Source organism: Atheta coriaria, unplaced genomic scaffold (assembly GCF_025399875.1).
Source record: "Atheta coriaria isolate IRGN ID8LTWV9N9 unplaced genomic scaffold, Caltech_Dcor_3.1 hic_scaffold_9_pilon, whole genome shotgun sequence".
Classification (NCBI taxonomy): Eukaryota; Metazoa; Arthropoda; class Insecta; order Coleoptera; family Staphylinidae; genus Dalotia; species Dalotia coriaria.
Genome location: NW_027045451.1, coordinates 10,029,642 through 10,050,584, shown reverse-complemented (window position 1 = coordinate 10,050,584; position 20,943 = coordinate 10,029,642). Strand labels below are relative to the sequence as shown.

At 42.4% G+C, this 20,943-nt stretch overlaps 7 protein-coding genes and 1 long non-coding RNA gene across 14 annotated transcripts in view; 4 read left to right on the top strand and 4 right to left on the bottom strand.

The window, feature by feature from the left end:
* The first annotated feature begins 1,533 nt into the window (after positions 1–1,533).
* Positions 1,534–2,515, top strand: LOC135798216 (mite group 2 allergen-like Ixo r 2). Its single transcript, XM_065310984.1, has 4 exons — positions 1,534–1,711; positions 1,771–1,878; positions 1,999–2,174; positions 2,243–2,515. The coding sequence occupies exons 1-4, from the start codon at positions 1,630–1,632 to the stop codon at positions 2,339–2,341; spliced, it is 465 nt and encodes a 154-aa protein (XP_065167056.1). The 5' UTR covers positions 1,534–1,629; the 3' UTR covers positions 2,342–2,515.
* Positions 2,370–3,410, bottom strand: LOC135798218 (trafficking protein particle complex subunit 2-like protein). Its single transcript, XM_065310986.1, is given in 6 exon segments — positions 2,370–2,570; positions 2,637–2,716; positions 2,793–2,880; positions 2,936–2,993; positions 2,996–3,104; positions 3,314–3,410. Coding segments are annotated over 6 exon segments (414 nt in total). The 5' UTR covers positions 3,347–3,410; the 3' UTR covers positions 2,370–2,524.
* Vhl (von Hippel-Lindau) lies at positions 3,130–4,253 on the top strand. The gene is made up of 2 exons (XM_065310983.1): positions 3,130–3,285; positions 3,408–4,253. The coding sequence occupies exons 1-2, from the start codon at positions 3,280–3,282 to the stop codon at positions 3,939–3,941; spliced, it is 540 nt and encodes a 179-aa protein (XP_065167055.1). The 5' UTR covers positions 3,130–3,279; the 3' UTR covers positions 3,942–4,253.
* Positions 3,993–11,513, bottom strand: simj (transcriptional repressor p66-beta simjang). Of its 2 annotated transcripts, XM_065310973.1 has the most exons (11): positions 10,864–11,513; positions 8,013–8,115; positions 7,599–7,952; positions 7,247–7,535; positions 6,969–7,163; positions 6,817–6,882; positions 6,594–6,695; positions 6,325–6,538; positions 6,117–6,259; positions 5,634–5,898; positions 3,993–5,579 (listed from the first exon to the last, which is right to left on the bottom strand). In XM_065310973.1, the coding sequence occupies exons 2-11, from the start codon at positions 8,057–8,059 to the stop codon at positions 5,368–5,370; spliced, it is 1,887 nt and encodes a 628-aa protein (XP_065167045.1). In that variant the 5' UTR covers positions 8,060–8,115; positions 10,864–11,513; the 3' UTR covers positions 3,993–5,367. The 2 variants fall into 2 exon arrangements, with proteins under 2 accessions (XP_065167045.1, XP_065167046.1); XM_065310974.1 differs by lacking the exon at positions 6,817–6,882 and having other exon boundaries at positions 10,864–11,511.
* A 588-nt stretch (positions 11,514–12,101) lies between these two features.
* LOC135798212 (RAB6A-GEF complex partner protein 2) lies at positions 12,102–14,002 on the bottom strand. The gene is made up of 2 exons (XM_065310975.1): positions 13,265–14,002; positions 12,102–13,208 (listed from the first exon to the last, which is right to left on the bottom strand). The coding sequence occupies exons 1-2, from the start codon at positions 13,602–13,604 to the stop codon at positions 12,391–12,393; spliced, it is 1,158 nt and encodes a 385-aa protein (XP_065167047.1). The 5' UTR covers positions 13,605–14,002; the 3' UTR covers positions 12,102–12,390.
* Positions 14,003–14,080: 78 nt separating this feature from the next.
* On the top strand, positions 14,081–19,407 carry PKD (serine/threonine-protein kinase D3). Of its 2 annotated transcripts, none has more exons than XM_065310971.1 (8): positions 14,081–14,323; positions 14,715–14,854; positions 14,926–15,064; positions 15,500–15,843; positions 16,218–16,476; positions 16,536–17,732; positions 17,797–18,065; positions 18,134–19,407. In XM_065310971.1, the coding sequence occupies exons 2-8, from the start codon at positions 14,723–14,725 to the stop codon at positions 18,248–18,250; spliced, it is 2,457 nt and encodes an 818-aa protein (XP_065167043.1). In that variant the 5' UTR covers positions 14,081–14,323; positions 14,715–14,722; the 3' UTR covers positions 18,251–19,407. The 2 variants fall into 2 exon arrangements, with proteins under 2 accessions (XP_065167043.1, XP_065167042.1); XM_065310970.1 differs by having other exon boundaries at positions 14,083–14,323; positions 14,926–15,070.
* LOC135798221 (uncharacterized) overlaps positions 17,513–20,943 on the bottom strand; it is a 26,049-nt gene continuing 22,618 nt past the window's right edge. Inside the window, exons 3-4 of the long non-coding RNA XR_010549679.1 lie at positions 17,800–18,002; positions 17,513–17,746 (exon numbers count right to left, since the gene is read on the bottom strand). This is a non-coding gene — a long non-coding RNA (uncharacterized lncRNA). The remainder of the gene's footprint in view (positions 17,747–17,799; positions 18,003–20,943) is intronic.
* brp (ELKS/RAB6-interacting/CAST family member bruchpilot) overlaps positions 19,720–20,943 on the top strand; it is a 22,925-nt gene continuing 21,701 nt past the window's right edge. For 3 of the 5 annotated variants that reach the window (XR_010549671.1, XM_065310969.1, XM_065310968.1), the window contains exon 1: positions 19,720–20,863. Coding sequence is in view for 4 of the 5 variants with exons in the window: in XM_065310969.1 (XP_065167041.1) it covers positions 20,132–20,863 (732 nt within the window). In the remaining variant the exon portion in view is untranslated. The remainder of the gene's footprint in view (positions 20,864–20,943) is intronic. The other 2 variants (XM_065310966.1, XM_065310967.1) reach the window with 2 other exon arrangements.

Below are 20,943 nucleotides of genomic sequence, written 5' to 3'. Positions count from 1 at the left end.
AAACGGTGAAGACGATGAAGAGAATAAGCGTCGCCACCAAATCGACAACAACGCATCATTAACTTTGATATTTACGACAATCGTCGCACGAACGCCCGATTGCAACACGTTTATGGAGCTTTATAAAGTTAATAAAATTTTACGTGCCTCCAAAATGTCTTGTAACACAATGATCTTTACGCATTACCGACAATTATTTGTAAGTTTAATACGCAAACTTTAATTTGACATGCGTTTAAAGGAGGTGAAGTCTAATAGAACGTAAAAAAATCAAAATATAAGAAGCAAAAAACACTGTACATCACAGTCCATCAATTTTCAGGAAATTAAACAGTAACTAGCAAGCGTTTTGTACAAATTTTGATCGCAAAAATAAAAAAATCGGAATTATTAAATGTTGGCACATCACCAGTGGTGTAGCTAAAATATAGCAACAAATATGTAGAAACTTTTAATTTTTAAATTTTCCAAATGTGTATAGTAAACTCCACCAGAATCATCAATATTAAATATAAACACTTCAATGGTCAAAAATGATTTGAGCGTAAGAAATTCACAAAAAACATTAAAACCTTAACTGATCAATATTATCGCCAGTTATTTTTCATCACGCGACTGAAGCGGCCATTTACTTCACTCTTCATCGCTTATATCTTGACCATTTTTAGGCAGTTATGTAATATAAATATTTTCTGATGTTTCCAAAACTGATCTTTCCAGATGATGTGGGCGAAAGTAATGATTTGCATTCGTTTTAATACATTTTTGTATATGTACAAACGATAAGTTAGAATCAAACGTGCCATATGAAATAAATACGTATAAAAGGAGAAAGTACGAATGTGCAAACGTACACGAAGAAATGTTACTTTCGTTGTCTCATCCGCTTACCGCGTACCGAGATGCGGGAGATGCAAAAAAATTCACTCGCGATCCGTTTGACCTTAGCGACGCCGACGACAAAAACGAAGACATACCACCAAAGAGAAATTAATCACACATTTTATTCCTACGTGCAAAACGTATCTGCTGATCGACGATAAACCGCCAAATTTTTCTTTTCATTTAATTACATTAACACAATCGTGTTACCTAATCTCATTTGTATTACTCTATTATCAATTAAGGCGTTGATAAGATAATAAAAAATGAATTGAGTACACATTTTGTATTTATAACCGCTAATCATGAGTCTCAATCATGCGCCATTTCTATTAATAGACGAAAACGAGAGCAAAACTTCAATATTTCACAAAACTTTTACAATATACGTAATTCATCGAAGGTCCACGGCGCAAATGTAATTAAAAGTGTAATCTGTGTCCTGATGTGTCATTGATGTAGTTTTTATCAGTCGATTTTATTTATTATTTTTGCGAAATCTGCAACGGATTCGGACGGATTTCAAGTAAATCCTTGCGATAAACAATAGGATTATCACGATTTTTATTACTGGGAATAATCTTATAATTTATTGGTTTAGCTACTACGCTCGATAAACTTTTTTTATGTCGTATCTCATCGATAAATTTGTTGCCGCACACGGTGGATCAGTTATTCAACCAGCAAACTTTAAGACTAATATACATCCAGCATAAATAAAAAGAATTTGATTATAAATCGCGCAAAATGCATAAACTATTAAGTGTGTTGCTTCTTTGTACCATTTTCGGTAAAGTTGTGTTAGACACAGTTGTTTATAATGATTGCGGTGAGTTTGATTGTTATTTGAAGAGTTCATCAAAGTATTATTGATATAATTATTTTTAGGTTCAGAGTACAACTTAAATGACGTAGACATTGAAGGATGCAACAAGACTAGTTGCATTTTGCCGAAAGGAAAGTCCGCCAATATTAATATCAAATTATACGGACGAAGTGAGTAAAAATTTTAAAATGTTGTTTGACTATAGGCAACCATTTATGCGGGTTTAAAGCGAAAATAGATTTTATGCACTTACTTGTTTGATGTTAATTGCTTCTTCTCTTATTATGTAGGTCCGGACAGTCACACGCTTACTCAAAAAGTATTCCTGATCTTTAACACCATTAACGTCCCGCTGACTGTGATTCCTGGAGATTTGTGTGCATCTCAAATTGAGTGTCCTGTACGTGGCACGGCTAACGCAAGTTTTTCGGCACTCATGGACTTTTCTACTTTACCTAATGTTCAAGTAAGTAAATAAATTACTAATTATTAAATAAAACCAACTAAATAACACATATCAATTTTTTGTTGTAGTCGGCAGTTACTTTACACTGGAGAATTTTCAACGAGAATAAAGAGCAAATCATGTGTTTCAAAGCGAATGCCAAATACGAAAACCCCAAAACCAACTAACTTAAGTGCTATTTAGCAACAAGTACAATTGTGAAGTCAATCTCATTTATTAGTATTAATTGTAAATTAATTTAAGATAATTATTGAAAATTTTAACTCAAACTTAAATGTAAGTTTAGTTGTAACTAAACTACAACTAAAATTACAATAAATATTTAAACTTTTAACTTAAAAGTGGGCAATTCATGCAGCGCCTGAAATTATGTTCTTCACTTTTATGTTGAATTGTCTGCAATCAAACAAATCCCAAAAAAATCTCGCAATTTATAGAAGGAATTAAAAAATGCAAACTTACTTTGATGTGATCTGTTCACCTGGAATATGGAATGGGTTGCATACAGTGTCGGCGTAAATGGAATGCAATTTTCTAAACATCTGCAGAAGAAAACAATAATTATTTAATAAAACGACATGACCTATAAAAACAAGTATTAAACACTGAAATACTTACTGATTTAATCTCATTATCCCTCAAAGCTGTGTTTATTGAATCAACAACAATCACAAACTTAATTTTTGTGTTTGTAACATATCCATAACTGAAAAATATTATTATTTTATAACGGATTTAACAAAATATACGTTACAACTTACATTTTATGAGCTTCAAGTGAATAAAGACTGCCTAAGTACAATTCTCGATGATCAGAATTTTTGTTGTTCCATTAAGTTTCTCCTCAATGATATCCAAAGATGACAAAACTTTGTACTGAAGATTAAGTTCTTCTTCCGGTTTCGTACAGGTGAAATATTTAGGTGCATTCTGTAATTATCAATAACCAAATGAATGATTGTTGAAAACAAGTGGTTACTTTCAAGCCCGAGGTCAAAGTCTTAGGTTATGACACAAAGTAAAAGAATTTACGTCGTAAAACTTGTGAAAACACGTAAAATATCTCAACATTTATCTCTGCGAGTCTTCAAAACTACTTTAAATCATGGAGGTACATATTTTAAATTAATATTACTCACGTCTTTGCCAATAATCGCCACGCAAATAGCCATCGTATACGAAAACTTCAATGCTTTTAAACTAACCTCCAAATCAAAACAAAATATTTTTTAGGATCACGATGAACCCAATCAAGAAAATGCTGAATTATTGCCACTGCGGTCCAGGGAATGCCTGGAGCGCTCTTATGTGCGATTCGTAAACACCACAAATAGAACCATAGAGATTATCTGGTTGAACTATACCGGGCAACGTATCAGATATCAACTAATTGGAGCCAGATCTTATGCAAACATAGACACATTCAAAACGCATCCTTGGATTGCCCAGGATGTGCTCACAAAGGATCGAATGTGGTTAGAGCGCCAGTATGTTTATCAACCACAAACAACCAGGGAACACTTAAATAATGCAAACCCCAATATTGTGTACCCCATACCCCCGCCGGAAGTCCGAAAAGTCGTGGCAATAACGCTGCCGATGCTCACATTGCGATACCATGCGTTATTAACAATCCGGAATTTATTCGCGCAACCGGAAGCAGTAGACAACTTGGAACTACCCAGAGATTTAAAGGAGGATCTAAAGAAAGTGATAATTTTACGTAATCGCCGACTGGCGACTTCAGCATTAACCGTAGCAGCGTGATAGCATGTTTTTCTACTATTAATTTTAAGTTAGTTTTTGGGCGCGCATGTGTTGAGTTCAAAAAATCAATTTTACTATTTGAAATAGTCGGTACATAATGAAACAGACACATCGATTGAGCATATTATTTTGTGTTACAAAAGTTTTACAAACGTACTCGTTCGCTCGCTCTCAAAAATTCCACCTCCCCCGACCCTCTCACGCTAGTAGTAGTCATCCATAATCCATACGATGATTAAATAAAGAAAACAATGTTAATCAAAGCAAAGTATACGATGGAATAAATACATCTTGATAGTTTTTTCACTTCAATTTGTTTGTTTTCGTGGATGATTACATTGACTCTTGTTTTTCATGTGTGTGTGTTTGTGTGTTTAAGAAGAATGTGTAACGTACGATAAGCGTTTGCGAATTTAGTTTTGGGACACGTCTGAACGAAATTTGTAGAATGTGCTATGTACATTGTTAAAATTTTCACGATCTCACGATGACATCGACGTAATAAGGCCGAAAAATTTATGTGTTGTCATTCAATCAACACACCGTTACGTTCGTGTGTCGCTGGCTTGCCAAAAACGATTCAATACTTGTGTGTGTGTGTGTGTAATGTGTGTACAAAGTCTTAATGAAAATAAGTCGCAATCGTTCGCGCATTTACACAATCAACGCCCCCTCATTCCCGCTGCCCGCACATCTCAAGTAAGCCATCGCCTCTTAGTAAAAATAATGTACACCGTAAAAACATTTATATACATGCAAGTGTTCTGCGTGTGAGAGCTGCTCTGCTTCCTCCACTCGAACTAGAAACAAAACTAAAACAACGAAGCCGTACATCCTCTCGTCGCGCGTCATTCGATTAAAGTCATTACAGTTGTGATTTCTCGTCACACACGGAAATTTCTCTTTGCACACACCACTTGCAACTTGTATGCATCGCGTCAATCAATATGTTATTATCAAAATGTTTAACTTTAGTTTCGCGCAGTCGCTGCGCGCAAGCAACCACCGCACGAGGCAGTGAAACTAAAACAATTCTAAAAATAAAGTGACCACTGCGTGTTTCTCGATTGCTGGCGCTCGGGCTTGATTTTCTGTTACCGCTTTTTCTCTTTCTTTCTTTCCTTCCGCCCCCCTGCACACGGTTGAGATCTATACATTATTTAAAACGTAGAACGTAGTCCAATCGAAAAATTAATAGTTACTCCAAAAATTATAGGTATCTTTTATGCTTAATGCGATTAGGTTAATTATGAATAATAACGAAATAAAGGAAATTGGCATTTCTAACTGAAGGCGCAAACGACGATGACGACGACAAGTCGCGCATACGCGCCCAGCTCCGTGGAAATAAACGTGTTAACTAAAATCGGTTGTATCACTGAACGGCGTGTCCGGCTTAGGTTCGGTTCGCGTCGGCGACGTCGCATCACGTCTTCCAGTTGTGGCGCTGCCCGCCTCCGCTCGGCGGCGGTATCATTTCGAGCAGGTACTGCCGCTGGATATCGGCGACGCGCTGCAGATCGGCCATGTTGGGCGTTCCCTTGCCGCTTGCTGCCTGCGCCATCGCCAGCTGATACGGATAGAAGAGCGGATTGAACTGCAGCATATGCGCTGCGTTTGGTCCACCAGCTTGCAATGCTAAACATTCAAATAAATTATTAGTTTACACAAAAATAATTAATTTAATCATACTTTGTAAAAGTTGTCTTTGCAATGCGTGCATGGCGGCAGCACCAAAGGCGTTCTCCGCTTGCTGCGCCGCCGATGATGACTCGGCGCGAGAACTCTTCGATGAATGTGAACTGCGCGCCGGCGGCGGGGTAGGTTGCGCCGAGGGCGGCGCTGGCGGGGTTGCGGCGTGCCGCGAGGCGGGCGTGGGCGTCGCCGCTTTCGGCACAGCCACAACTTCGGGCGTCACCGGCGACGGGGCTGGACTGCTTGATGCAAACACTCCATTCTAAAGAGACAAACACGCGACAATAAGCATCCACATTGAAAATCGCACACAATTATTAATTTACCAGGGACACGGACGACAAACACGGAATATCAGGAAGAGGATATAGGGATAGCTCAGGACATATTCAAAGCAAGACATTCCTAAAATGGAAGGTTAAAAAATGATCCAATGAATAAAGGAATATGTTAATAAAATTTGTTGCTTTTTCAACATACCTGTGCAAGTCTCTGTTCGATTTCTTGTTCCTGCTGCAGTGCTTTGACAAACGCCGTCTTCAGCCGATTCGTGTGCTCTTGCTTGAGCGCCTTCTTCACATTTGTCGTCACACATTGCTCACAAATAACTTTGTGTTCTTTAGCTGTGAAAAATAATAAAAGTCACTATGTTATTTTAACAAAAAAAAAAAAAAGAAATGTATATTACCTTTGCCCTTAATTTTAACTGGCTCCCACTTCCACACAGGCGTAAAGTCCGAATTGCACTGGGAGCAGCTGAAGGGAACAATCGGTGCTTGCGGCTTCGACTCCTTGGTGAGGAAGTCCACGACGTGCTCCAAGCCCACGAGGTAAATAAACTCTGTGTTGCTCGGATTCGGAATAAAGTGCATCTCTGGTGGTGGAGGTTTAGGAGGTGGAATCTTCAACAAAACACAAATTAGCCACTATTAAAGGTTTAAAAATAACAAAACTTACTTGAAGTAATGTCTTCTCTAGTTGTTTCCTTAGTGCTAGTTTAGCTGCCTGTTGCCGCTGTGCAGGCGTTTGATTATCTTCAGCAGGTCGAGATGATCGATCCTAAGAATAAGAAACACACGAATTGAAATTAATTCTCCAGTTTAATCTGGCAAAAATCCAAGTGAAATTGACCAATTGAGCGAACCAAATCAAATATTTGAATAATTTTTGAGATGATTACCTGCTCGGAAATGGGAGGATGTGGCAGTGGACTCGCCACCACATTCTTCCCATCAATGTTAGCCGTCTTCGCAGCACAAAACAAACAAAACATGAACAGATGGCTCAAAAAACCGCTCGAAATCCTGCAGAAAACAATATATAATGCTTTACCTTGCTTGGTTGAGGTGGCGCTGGCGTAATCGTCACCGACGGTGGCAGGTCCTTAACCCCAGGCGGGAACCCACTGCTCCTACCAAGGTTGCGTGACTGCGGCTGCGGCACCGAGAGGTTCGTTCCACGACTGCTCACCGGCGAATTGGATATCGTCGTGCCGTGCAAACCAGGTCTAGACAACTGCGGCGGTTGCTACAATACAATCAATTGCATTTATTAGTTTGTTTTCCTCATAAAATAAAACAAAGTTTAAAAAAATATTGGAAGGTACTTACACCTCGCACACCGCTTGCATTCATCTGTCCCGGCTTGTGCGCGCTGCCAGTGGTAGGGCGCGTGTGCGCCGCCTGCGGCACCTGCGTCTTACTGGGCACCTTCACCGTCGTCGGCGTGATGCTCAGACCACTGGGCAAGCCAGTTGGCGGTAGTGCCGACTGCGGTATGCTCGGCGGCAGGACGGCGACATTCTCCTTCAACGCCTGTGACTGCTTCAGTTTCTTTAGCAGCACCAATTTCATTTCTTCTGCACGAAGTTCTTCACGCAATCTTCGCAAACCTCTTTCCCTAAAATTAAAAAAAAAAATAATAATAAAACATAAAATATAACCAAGAAAATGTAAAATTTACCTCTGACGAAGTTCAGAAGGACTAAGCTCCTTTATAGGAGCAAGTGGCGGCATTTCGCCCTCACTCGAATCACTACTGTAACCACCAGCAGCGTTCCCGTTCGTGCGCGGTTTCTCCTTATCCAGAGACCCGTTGATGAGCACGTCGGGACTCTCCACGTAGCTGCGCTCTAGTCGCGGGCGTAGCACACGTCGATTATTCGTAATCGTCGCGGTAGTCGTGCTCGCACCAAGCCCAATTCCGACACTTCCGCCACCACTTCCTCCACTGCTCGAATTATTCACGTGCAGAGACGGATAACTAGGCTCGATCGTAATCGAAGGCGGTATCGGTATCGTCGGCGGCCGTGGGGCACTAAAAACATCCACAATTGTAATCAAATGCAATCCAATACAAAATTAAACAACAACATACCTAACACTCAAATCGACCACGACCTCATCAACTTCCATCTTCTCCATTGAGAAGAAAATCACCCCTTCGGCGGTTCGGCGTCGTCAATGGGCTGATGGACAAGCTGCAAATCGAAAAACAATAATGTTTAGCGCAATGCATCAATCCCCGCTGGATGACTTCGACTATCAACAAAAATGTAACACGTATGAGTGTAACACGAGTAGATTATTCATGGTCATAGATAAGAGGGCGACATTGCGTTCACAATTGGCAACACCGAAAAAGTAACAGCGATCGTAAACGTGTTTTTAAAAATGTTTCTCTGTGTGTATGTATGTACAAACACATCAGCGACGTTGCCAATCTCGACGCGAAATGAACATCTTTTGCATTTGCATAAATTGTTGAAAAATGCTTCTCTACACATACGCATTTCTCATTTCTCGCATCGATTCGCGCCCAGCTTAGCTTAGTTTAGTCATTCGCAAGAGTGGACGACGAGTTCCGCTAAACGTTTAGCCGAATCACGTCGCCGGAACGCGCGCAAATGATAGAAAGTGGAACAGAACAAAAAGCAACACACGCGCGCGCGCACGCTGGCGCGTACAAAACGCACGAATGCAATAATTGCTGTTAATAGGCCGGTTAAGTGACTCGCGCGCGTTTGCGGTACTCCGCGCAGAACATCCACCGAAAACTAAACTAAATACTAAACAAACGCATCGCCTAGCGCAAATACGGGCGAAATATTTTGTAAACATCGATGCGCATTAATGCGAAATTAATGACAAACAAACAGCACCGCTGCTGCGCTTTATTTTAAAGCGTACGCACACGGTAAAATTCAGTTATTGTAGAAAATTTAAACGCGCACTCGGTCAGATGGACGAGTTGATAAAAGTTAATGACTAATAAACAAATGCAAACGCATTGTTTGCGTTATCGGCTATCAGTACATTCGGGCCGGCGAGGAAAATAATTCGGCTCAATTCAATAAATTATACGCTCGCCACCAAATCGTTATCTTTGACAATATACTATTTACCATATTTGATAAGTGCACATATTAATAAACCCAATAAGCGCACAATGGTGGGGGAATTCATTACAACACATACACACCGAAAAAAACTCTACTACAACACGCCCAATGAACAAGCTCCAAAACAATCACATTGCAAGTTGGAAAATACTAATTATATTTAATAATTAAATTTCCTGTAGTCTTGAGCGTGCGCGCGTTGGCCACCCGGCGGAAATCGAGAAAATCAACTTTTCGCTCTTTCTAACAAAGGCGGAAGCCAACAATGAACACACACACACAACACAACACGAGCACGCCGCATGCGCCCCCGAAATGTACACAATACACACACGCACACATTTACTCTAAACAAAACTACTACATTGTAGAAAATGTGTGATAGATATAAACACGGTAAAATCTATTTTTTCCGACCATCACTCGAGTCTCTGAGAATCGAACGTCCGCGTCTCGCTGTGATTATAAATAATTACGTAACTGTACTTGTGCAATGTGCACCGGCCACGAAAGCGGCACAAAAACGCAATCGCTATCGAGTCGTCGTACACTAGTGTAGTGCTAACGACATCAATTTAATTTCGAATCAAACTACACGACGAAAAAATCTTGTAAATGATGTGCGCGCAATGTAAATGAATACGAAATTTATTTATTTTATAATCTGCGCATGCGTGCTGCGCGCCGATTGTGTTTTGTTTGATCAGACGGATGACACATTGACATTTTAAAATTATAAAAACCTCGATTAATTTATAATATTGTGTTGGAAATTTGTAATATTGCGAAATTTTCGTCTGGAAATAATTTTTCTAGTAAGAAATATATTTATTTGTTTAGTGTGTGCGTGCGCTGGCTGAACGCGCATTTAATTATTTTTTCGACGAATCGGAATAATGTAATGGCTGTTACCGCTGCTGTGTGTCGTCGTCGGCGAGTCGTCCAAGTCAAAGCAGCCAACAAGCAGGCTAGCAACGCGTCCGTCCGTCCAACCCACCTCTTGTTGCTCCCTTTTGATACTCAACTCGATAATCCGCTCACTTCACTTTCTTTAGCGAAATAATCGAATTTCGTTTTTCTTCTTGCACACCTACATTCTCGACACAGCGCGATGGCGACGCGCAAACAATTCGGTATCAATTGTTTCACGTTTTATCATCAGACGACAACGAGCGTCGGCGATCACGCCCGAAAGACACCCGAAAACAATGCGGCGACGAAGACCGGATTAATTACACAAGCAGCAACAAACGCGCTACAAAACGCCGAATTACTCGAGTAATGTTTGGAGTAGTGTTTACGGTTGACGGGAAATTTGTGGGTTTTGTGGTTCATGCTTGATGTCGATGTCCCGCGGTGGTACCGACTGCCGCCGACCCGTTCGACAAGAGATGCTCATTAATAAAACTAACCTATGAGATGTGCGGCTGCGGCGCAGGACGCGCCATCAAACGAAACAAATGAACGTACTGCACGTACACGAACACGTACGATCGGTGCGTTTGGTTTGGTTTCGGTACGAATGCGACCGGTAGCTTGATGAGCGCGAAGCAGCGACGGAGAGGGAAGACGCGCAGCGGAGGTTCACCTGCGTCGCGCTTCCTAATCGCAAGCAACGACACAACGCCAAACATGCTAATCACCATACTGAATTCCTGTTCTGCCAAAGAAACGAAGCCATTTGTAATCGCAAATATCAATGCTTGTGTGTTATCGATAGCGATTGTTTGCTTTGGCCGACCAATGAAAATCCAGCGTGTTATTTTTTCGCTTCTTTCGGAATGTAGGCAAAATCGATACAATTTCGTTTAATTTTCTTATCATTACCTATGATTGTTTCCTGGTGGCGATTACGATTGCACCGCCGGCAGGGCGATTAGCGTGCGATCGTCGGCCGCGGCCGCGTTGACAAATCGATTATCTCGCGTGTACACGTACACATGCATGAGCGCCGGACGGCTCACCACTCACCGCGCACCAACGAACTTTTCAGTTTTCACCAAAAATCCACTCGATAACTATTTCGCCACTTTTGTCGATCGTGACTTTTGTGACGCTGGACGATGCGTTGCGATTCCGACCCGACTACTGGCAGCGTCGCGTCGCGCGATGCACTAATTAAAACACTCCGAGTGAATTTCACCGGTTCAACTTCCGAGCAGCAGCGAAAAAGATGCACACGCGCGCGCCGAAGAGTCCGACTCCGCCGCCGCACTACAGCCACATCACGCACTCCGGCGGCACTCGTTGCTCGCACACGCACCCCGCACGCGGTAATCACACGCGCGTGGTTGTTGGTTTTTTTTATCCGGTGTGCGAATCTCGTGTGCACGACGCGCGCCGCGCACCAGAAAAACCGAAAAACTCGCGCTGCACTCCGGCGGTGGCTAACGAGTGGACCGATATTCAATATGGCGTGCCGTCGCTTCGCTGTGTGCGCCGTGTGTGAGTCGCGGTGCGCCTGTGTTGCCCGGCGGTGTGTTGTGACTGCCTATCGTCTCCGCCACCGCATCGTCTAACCCCATTCTATCCTTCTCTTTCTACTCTAGTAACATTCGCACTGGCCGCGGCCGGGCGTAGATCTTTTCTTGCGCGATTTACGTTTATTCATGCCATTCGTTTGTCGGGTTGAATTAAATGTACACTTATATAATTCCATCTTTGTTCGGCGCGTAGCAGACAAACGAGGCGCACAAATAAATTAATAGGACGTAGGTCCTCACTAAGAAAAACAAAGTTCATTTGCTGATTCTCAACGTAGGCAACTTAGAATACACTTTTTATTTTTATTGCCATTTTTCAAGAATTTGCCACGAATTGCTAAATAATATTCAAAGTAAGTCATAAAAACCCTAGAATTCTGATTAAACTTACGTAAATTAAGTAATTACTTCGTTTTCCGAAATAATTTAGAAAGAAAATATTAAATCCAATGTGTAAATAATGCAATAATTGAATTTTGACTTATAATAAATCAACGAAATTAAAACGTGGTCCTGATAAAGGTGTTATTTGTTTATCAAGAACAGAGAACCATAAAAACCAAAATTGACGAGTCATTCAAATGCATGGAATCAGTTTTATGAAAGTAATTTTAGTAAATGTTTATAAGATTAACAATCTATAACAAAAACATAAAACGATCCTCTTTTGTTTCATTTTAAACAATCACTTCATAGAAAATTTGAATTACACTACCAGAAAGTGAGCTCTATCCGTGTCACAAGGTAATAAATCTATTAATAGTCCATTTAGGTAAATATTTAGATCATTTTAGAATAATATACAATTGCTCAACCAGCACGACCTCCAAAAGATTAAAATGTGTAATAAATAAATTAACAATATCTAAATTTATCTAATTGCCAGCCTATATGAGTTATTAGCCTGTAATCCCTGAGCAACTTGTTCAGGAGAAGTGGAAAACAGCCGAATAGGCAAACTCCAAACCATAGTCTCAATTGGCAACTCAGCAGGCGCTTTCCAATCACTATCCTCTAACTTAGGACCATCTAATTTCGGCGATGTACTTGTTACAAACTCAAAATGCAATCGCCATTTTAAACTAACAAGTTTAGTTTCAAATGCCGGCGTTAAATGCAAAGGAATCGGGAGGATCAATTGTGTGTGTTGTAAACCAAGACACACCTCATGATGCTTACTGAATGTTATGATGCGCGTTTGTTTCGTTTTGTCTTCAATTGTGGTTTCTTCTTCGCATTGAAGTGAAACAGATACCTGTACGCATTTGACAGTTGCGACCGTGAAGTCAAAAGTGCCAATAATATCTTCGCCAAGTTTATATGCGGGTTTAAAGAGACAAAAGCGCGCTACTTTGCCCCAGGTATTGGAAATCATGTAGAAGTTAGGATTACGACGTGCTGTGATGTTCTGTAGAGCTTGCAGTGCAAGATCGAACGGTGTTTCGATTTCCTTTTCCTTTTCACGGACTTCCAGGAAAGGATTCGCCGGGGATAACTCATCTGATGTTTCATTACACAAGCCACCAACATCCATTCCTATGTTGACTGGTAACACCCGAATGGGGACTTTTAGTAATTTTATCGGGCTGTTTACACGCTGCGTGCCAATCGTGATTTTGTAGGAGTATTTTACAAGTTGACCGCGATAAGATGGTGGCGCATCATTAGGAATCTTTTCTCTGTAGATATCTGAAGAATAAAATAAATTAATATATAATATTTACTTATTTAATATAATAACTTACAAGTTTTAGCTTGACCTGGAGACAACCTCAAATCACAAAACAGTATCTTTGGTTTTGTCGCGATTTCCTGCAAACCAGCATCTTGTGTATTCACAGGAAGAGCTGTATCACTGAAAGCCATACTGTCTCCGTCTGGTTTCAGCTTGCTGACTTTACCATCGGTCGTACATTGGCAGTGAATTTGAGCGGAAGCCCATGCCAAACTCTCAAAAGCATCATTGTTACTTTGTGATACTTTGTGTTGTAGTGATTTCGGATGGATAAAACTTATGCTGCATTCTATAGTTTCACCGGAGAGATAGACGGGGCCCTTGAGGAGCTTTGCATTTACTTCGATCATGTTTGTAGCACTTGTAACGCTTGCAACACGCGATTATTTAGATAAAAAAATGTTTACAAATATTAGTGACGTTAACATTTTCGTGTTTCTCACGGCTGACATAAGCGCCTGAAAGTTATGCAACCCACATAACGCAATGGAATTAATTATGAAAACAGGGAAAACTTACTTTTGCAAAGTTTGCTCAATTATTAAAATTTTTAAAGACAATTAAGTTGTTATGAAGTAAATTTAAGTTTTTCCGTTAAAAATTGTAATATTTGTAAGAAATTATGTTTTTCTTTTGTAAAATTCTTATGTTGAGAATGAGAAGTTTTTGGTAACCCGTGTCTTGATGACGTCACAAGCAAAACGTCATCTATTCTAATACCGAAACTGAACGCGAATGTGACCTTTATGAATACTTTCTGTAAGATAGGAACTCCTCTGCTCGAATCGATTTGCGCAGTGGCACACTGGTGGCAGCGGCAGTGGATTTGTTATAATTACGTGCGGAGCGACGAAAGCGCAGTATTCTTGTCTTGTCAATATGTCATCATGTTTGCCTTTGAACGAACTTGAGTTCGCGTCTCCTTCGCACCACTCGCGCTTCCGGACCGTTGTTAGATGCTTCGCCGCGTAGGAAGGCGCACTCCTCCACGGCAGTGATAGTTTAGGTAGCGTGTAGGCAGCAGGGGCAGGAGGATTCTGGAACAACAACGAAACAACGACAAGCACAGGTAAGAAAGAAGTGCGTGTGCCGTACGTGGATGCGTCCCAATTAGTCCCCCATATCCCAGTATTTACCTTAGCAGGTGTCCTAACGGTACACCGATGGGTGCTGCCCGTGCGGTCGTTTATTAAGCGCTAATAAACGCGCATGATGCGTGACTCCCTCGTCGCGCATCGCAAAAGAAACCAACACCACAAAACACTGCGTTAAGTTCAAGTGTTTTCCAGCTAATTCGCCAAATTGAGCGCCTGCGGAGCGCCCTTCGATCCAATCCAATCAATTTGTGCTTCATCAGGATATTGTTTGTATATTGTGTGGCCGTGTGGGCGCTTCATTCTTCCTCATTACTTCTTGTTGGTTGATTGTGTGTCTTATGTTTTTCTGCTCTTCACTTGCAGCGGCTACAATGGAGAGCCAGGGCCCTGATATTTCATTCCTCTTTCAATTTGGTTTAACCAGGGACATTGTCACAGTGCCTCAGTCTTCCCTGAATCTCAAAACTATTAAGGATTTGGCATGTGACTTTATAAACACCAAGGTATGCAATACTTCAACAACCACTTTGATAAATAATTGATTTCAACTGGAAAAAAAATATTATTGTTGCAGATTCCAGACCATGGTATTAATCGTTTAAGTGATAGAATAATTATATTCAAACATGAATACAATTCCAATAATGTATTGCAAATTATCAATGCAGCTACTGATATCGTAGATGAGACACTGGTTGAGATTGTACTCACAGGTAAAAGTAAGTCTTTGGTATTTGTATTTTAAGAGTGGCTCTCGAAAGGATACTTGAAAAACGTTTGTTTTGCATATTTAATATGCCCATTTTTAAAGTTTTCCTTTAAAATACTTAATATGTTTGATATTTCCTTCAGAAACAAAATGCTCTACCATTTTAAATACTAAAAATTAGTGCAATGTATCGGTTATAGTTATATGCAATTTACTGCAATATGTTCTCTTTTTCTCTGGAAAAACCCATTTGTTTAAGTAGAAACACCTAAAATATGCTGCTGTTGATTGATTCACTCGTTTCTAGAACAAAAATCCTAATGATTTGTGAATGCAAACCAAAACAAACATATTTTAACTGTCGATAGTCTCCATTCAAAAACCTTGCTTAAAACTTAAATTTAAAAATTATAAATTACATTTATCTTTACCTCCATAGCTCCACCAACCAGTGCCAGCCCCGATATGGCTATTGTAAAGCCCCATGCTCTCTCCGTACATTCCTACAAGACTCCAACGTTTTGCGACTTCTGCGGCGAGATGCTCTTCGGACTAGTGCGACAGGGTCTGAAGTGTGATGGCTGCGGGCAGAATTATCACAAGCGCTGCGTGGTGAAGGTGCCCAACAATTGCACCTATGTACTGATGGAGGATAAGACGCGACGCCGTTCAGGCCAACTGCAAGTGCCGCGCAGTCCCTCCGGCGGCTCGAATTGCTCAGGGAACTCTTGCAATTCGTCTTCGACGAACAACACCAACGCCACTCAGGATGACAATACTCTGGTAAGAATTACCAACTTCTTTACCGGAATCGATTAATTATACATCGATTCATTTCAACCGTACTTATACTTACTCGAAACGAAACAAAGTATTATATTTATAAATTTTATATATATTGGTGAAGGTATATAGATCTTAACTTTTTATGACATTTTACTTTTACAATGGATCAAATTTACGAAATCTCTTATACTTACGAATTTTATACAACAACGTTATTTTGAATTGTAATTAATATATTTTATTATTTTTGAATTTTTGATTTGTTTTTCTTCCTTGATTTGAGTTTATTTCCATATACCTTCCCAAAAAAACGACGAATAAAGTGGTAGAATATGTGTTTTGTTTCACTGTGAACGTGTTTCTGTTTATAGCTGATACCGAAATCGCCGAATTTAGGCGGGCGGCCTTTATGGGTGGAGAAAGAGCTCTCTGGACGTGTGCGTATTCCGCACACGTTTGTATTGCACAGCTACACGCGCCCGACTGTCTGCCAGCACTGCAAGAAACTGCTCAAAGGGCTGTTCAAGCAGGGCTTGCAGTGCAAAGACTGCAATTATAACGCACACAAAAAGTGCATCGAAAAAATACCCAAGGACTGCACCGGTGAATTACAAACGGGCCATTATGAATGTAAGTTTATCCTTAAAACAAAAAAATACTAAAAATTATTTCATGTTAAAATTCCATAGCAAATTTAGCCGATGTTGAATCATCAGCATCCAGCTGTAGCCATCTGACAGAGGATGAAAGCGAATGGGAGAAACCCGATATACCGACACCGCCGCTCATTTCAGTGCCGAATGGCACGACATATCCGGAAGCCTTTCCGGTGCATGACACCGAAGACAACGATTCAATACCCTCATCCTCCTCGTCCTCACCCAGCGCCAACATCCCGCTGCAGCGGATTGTGCAATCCGTCAAGCATACCAAACGACGCGGGTCGAAGATTATGAAAGAAGGTTGGCTGGTGCATTTTACCAATAAGGATCGCACTGTACGACGCCATTTTTGGCGCTTGGACACCAAATCGATCACGCTCTTCCAAAGCGACCAAGGTTCGAAATACTACAAAGATATACCACTCGCTGATTTATTGACTGTGGACACAGCACGCTTGAAACAGGGCGAAGTCATGCATTGTTTTGAGTTGCGCACTGCTAACATCGATTACTTCGTCGGGCAGGACCCGCTGCATGAACTGCAAGAAAATGGCGGAAATGTAACTCTTCCACCGCCTGATAGTGGAATAGGTGCTTATCTCGCACGTAGTTGGGAGACTTCCATTCGCCAAGCATTGATTCCAATAAATGCTAACATGCGCTCCGAAGCCGAGGGGGAATCAGAGGAACAAGTTACAGACATGAGTCAGATCTTCCAGATATTCCCTGATGAAGTCCTCGGTTCGGGGCAGTTTGGTATTGTGTATGGCGGAGTGCATCGCAAGACAAATCGTGCCGTTGCGATCAAAGTAATCGATAAACTACGTTTTCCCACGAAACAGGAAGCGCAGCTCAAGAACGAAGTCGCCATCTTGCAGAATCTCTCACATGGCGGTGTGGTTAACCTAGAGAGAATGTTTGAAACTCCTGAACGAATATTTGTAGTGATGGAGAAGTTGAAAGGCGATATGCTAGAGATGATTCTGTCGCATGAAAAAGGCAGATTGACGGAACGCGTGACGAAATTTTTAATCACGCAGATACTCATCGCGTTGAAACATCTGCATAGCAAGAATATCGTACACTGCGATTTGAAACCGGAGAATGTGCTATTGAGTTCCGACGCAGAGTTTCCGCAGGTGAAGCTGTGTGATTTTGGTTTTGCGAGGATCATTGGCGAGAAAAGTTTCAGACGGTCTGTTGTAGGCACGCCTGCATATCTAGGTATGTTTAGTTGCCTATAAAAGAAAAAGAATTAATAAACTTACTTGTTTTTTTTTTATTGTAGCACCGGAAGTCCTTCGGAATAAGGGCTATAATCGATCGTTGGATATGTGGAGCGTCGGAGTCATAGTCTACGTGAGTCTAAGCGGCACATTTCCGTTCAACGAGGACGAAGACATCAACGAGCAAATTCAAAACGCGGCGTTTATGTATCCTCCCAATCCATGGAAGGAAATCTCATCGGACGCCATCGATCTTATCAATAATCTCCTGCAAGTGAAACAGAGAAAGCGTTACACTGTGGATAAATCGTTGCTGCATATTTGGCTACAGGTAAATATCAGCCATTTTGTTTTTTAATGAAATAAATTACATATGCGTGTTTTTTGTTGTTTTTTCAGGATTATCAAACCTGGTGTGATCTGAGAACACTCGAAAATCAAATTGGGATGCGCTACCTAACGCACGAAAGCGACGACGCGCGTTGGGAGCGTTATCGGTCTGACTGCCCGCTATGACCGCACAAGAGCTGGCTGCACAACGTAAAGAAGTGCCTAAGCGCTTTAAAAGTATAGCAGTCCGCCCCCCATTGCCCCCGGCGCCACCCCAAAACAAACCCTCTCTCTCTCTCAACCGCGCCCCGCTCGCCACGCCCTCATCCTTTTACTTCCGCCGCCCCGTGCGCCAACTTTACGCTCATTACTACTCTCTTAATGTCTTTTACGCGCACTTTGAATGCACTTTAACTCGTTACTTAGTAAGTACTTAAACAAAACAAACAAAAACTCACCGACACATTCGATTTTCATTTCGATGCGATATGGTGAACTCTAGACCAAGATGGCGGGCGCGCACAAAATGGCCGCGCGCAGAAACACAAACAAAACCGTACTATTGTTTATTATTTAAGCTTTAATCTAAGGAGTAATACTTTATATATCGTTTTTTATTACTATTATTGATGAGATTATTTGGAGTCATTCCGAACGTTTACGAATTTTATTATGATTGTATTCACTATACTCACTCGTTGCCGCGAACGAATTGGTGCATTTTTTGCGAACATTACGCCTAGGATGATAAGCGACGATGGAAACTGATCCATCGAAGAGATACTAAACTAATACAAAGTGTGTACTTATACAATTGGCCGCCTCCTCAGGTGGGATAGGATGGCGGCCCCCAATTTGGCCTAATTAACGTGCTTCAGTATTGTACTTATTACGAAGAGTGATGAAGGTACATTACGATTATTACAAACCGTGTAGTGTTTTATTGTTGTCACGTATCTGTTGTTGTTGATTAATGATGAAGATATTACGCAGCGCCGACGCACGGGAAGCAATCGCCTAATAATAATTCTAAACGATGGAGTCGAGCGAAGCAGGGGAAGAGTCGGCGTTGTGCGTCGATTATATTGATATTTTATTGAAACAAACACAAATAAGGTGCAATTACGGCGTTTGTAAGCTCGATGCATGTTCTTTATATAATTTTTTTTTATTATTATTAAAATTATTGAGATATAGAAAGCGCGGTACGCTGAAATTGTGACCGTCGATGGTTGTGTCGCATGCGTGCGTTTAATTCGATTGAATAATTACGATTAAACTGTTGGCTTGGGTACAGGGATATACAAAATTACTAGGATAATTAAATGTATTATATCTAAATTTATTCTGTTGTGTTGTAATTGTAATTCATCCGGAAAACCTAATAAAATGCCTGAGAGTTGATAAATTTACTATGAAACTGTTTTTGCGGTGTATATTGGGTTGCCTATAATGAGTTTTAAAAGTTTTGCGTGTTTTACGCGTTTTTTCAGTTTTTATGATGTTAATGTAATAATATGATAAGTTTTATGTTATTAATGTTTAGTTTATGAGTTGATATTGTTGTTTTATTGCAAATTGTGCGGATGCGTTTTTAGATGCGCGCGTCTGACCCAATTTTCCAGCGCGCCTCGCGGTGCGCCGACGAGCGCCGCGCAATCAGACCGGAGTCGGTCTTGGAGCGCTCGCCATCGAGCAACGGTGCGTCGCGCGATCGACGCCTCCACAACGAGAGGGCACGGTGCCGGCGGCGGCGGAGTGGCCAGACTTACGCAAGACTAGACGTAGAGTGCTTCCTAGTGCAGAAGTGGTGCAGAAGGTGCTGGCCGGCGGAGAATCTCAAAAGAACGCGATCATTGCGGCCAGAGAGGCGGCAGGAGCGGCGGCGGCGGCGGCGATGCGGGGGCGCGCGGCGTAGCGGGCGGCGCGCCGGCGTACGCGCAGCACCTACACCCGCGCGACGGGCGTTCATTGATCAGGCGACGGCGGCGGCGGCGGCGGCGTGCGTGCGCCGTCCATCTTTGAGTTCGGCCAGTTACGAGTGCGGTGCGTGTGTCGTGACATGAGATGTCCCGCGACGCGTACGTGGGGGGCAGCCGCTCGCCGCGCGGCGTGAGACTGCCCACCGTCGACCGGTCGCCCAGCCGCGGCGTATACCCCGGCGGATCACCCGTCGGCCTCTCCGGTGTCGGCGTCTGCGGCGGCCGCAAGCCGCTGCGACAGACGCGCTCCGGCAACAACTCGCCCGACCACGGCTACGGACTCGGCGGCGTGGCGGGCGGCGGCGGCTACGGCCACGGCTACTACCGCGACGACGAGCTCGCCAGCCCCATGCTGATGGAGGAGCGCGGGCGGCCGCTGGCGGTCGGCCCCGGCCACCACCGGTCGCGTTCTGCGACGCGCCCGGCCAACCCCATGTCGGTGCGCTACCAGTCGCTGGACCGCGGTGGCGTAGACCACGACCGCGAGTTCCTTCCGATACGCGACCGACGCGACCGCAGTCTCGAGCGCAGCCTCTACTTCGACGAGGACCCATATCCGCGCTCGGCACGTCAGTCGCCCACCAGTCATCAGCCCTTCCTCGGCGAGCTGCAGCACCAAAACTCCGACCTGCAGCGCGAGCTTGGCAATCTCAAGAAGGAGCTCGAGCTCACCAACCAGAAGCTCGGCTCCTCCATGCACTCCATCAAAACTTTCTGGAGTCCTGAGCTCAAGAAGGAGCGCGCGCTGCGCAAAGAGGAGTCGGCGAAATACAGCCTCATCAATGACCAGCTCAAGCTGCTCAGCAGCGAGAATCAGGTCAGTTCCCATCCCACACCCCGATATCAAACCGAAAGCTCTTAAAAACTTTTCAACTAGATAACAAGTTAATTAACGCT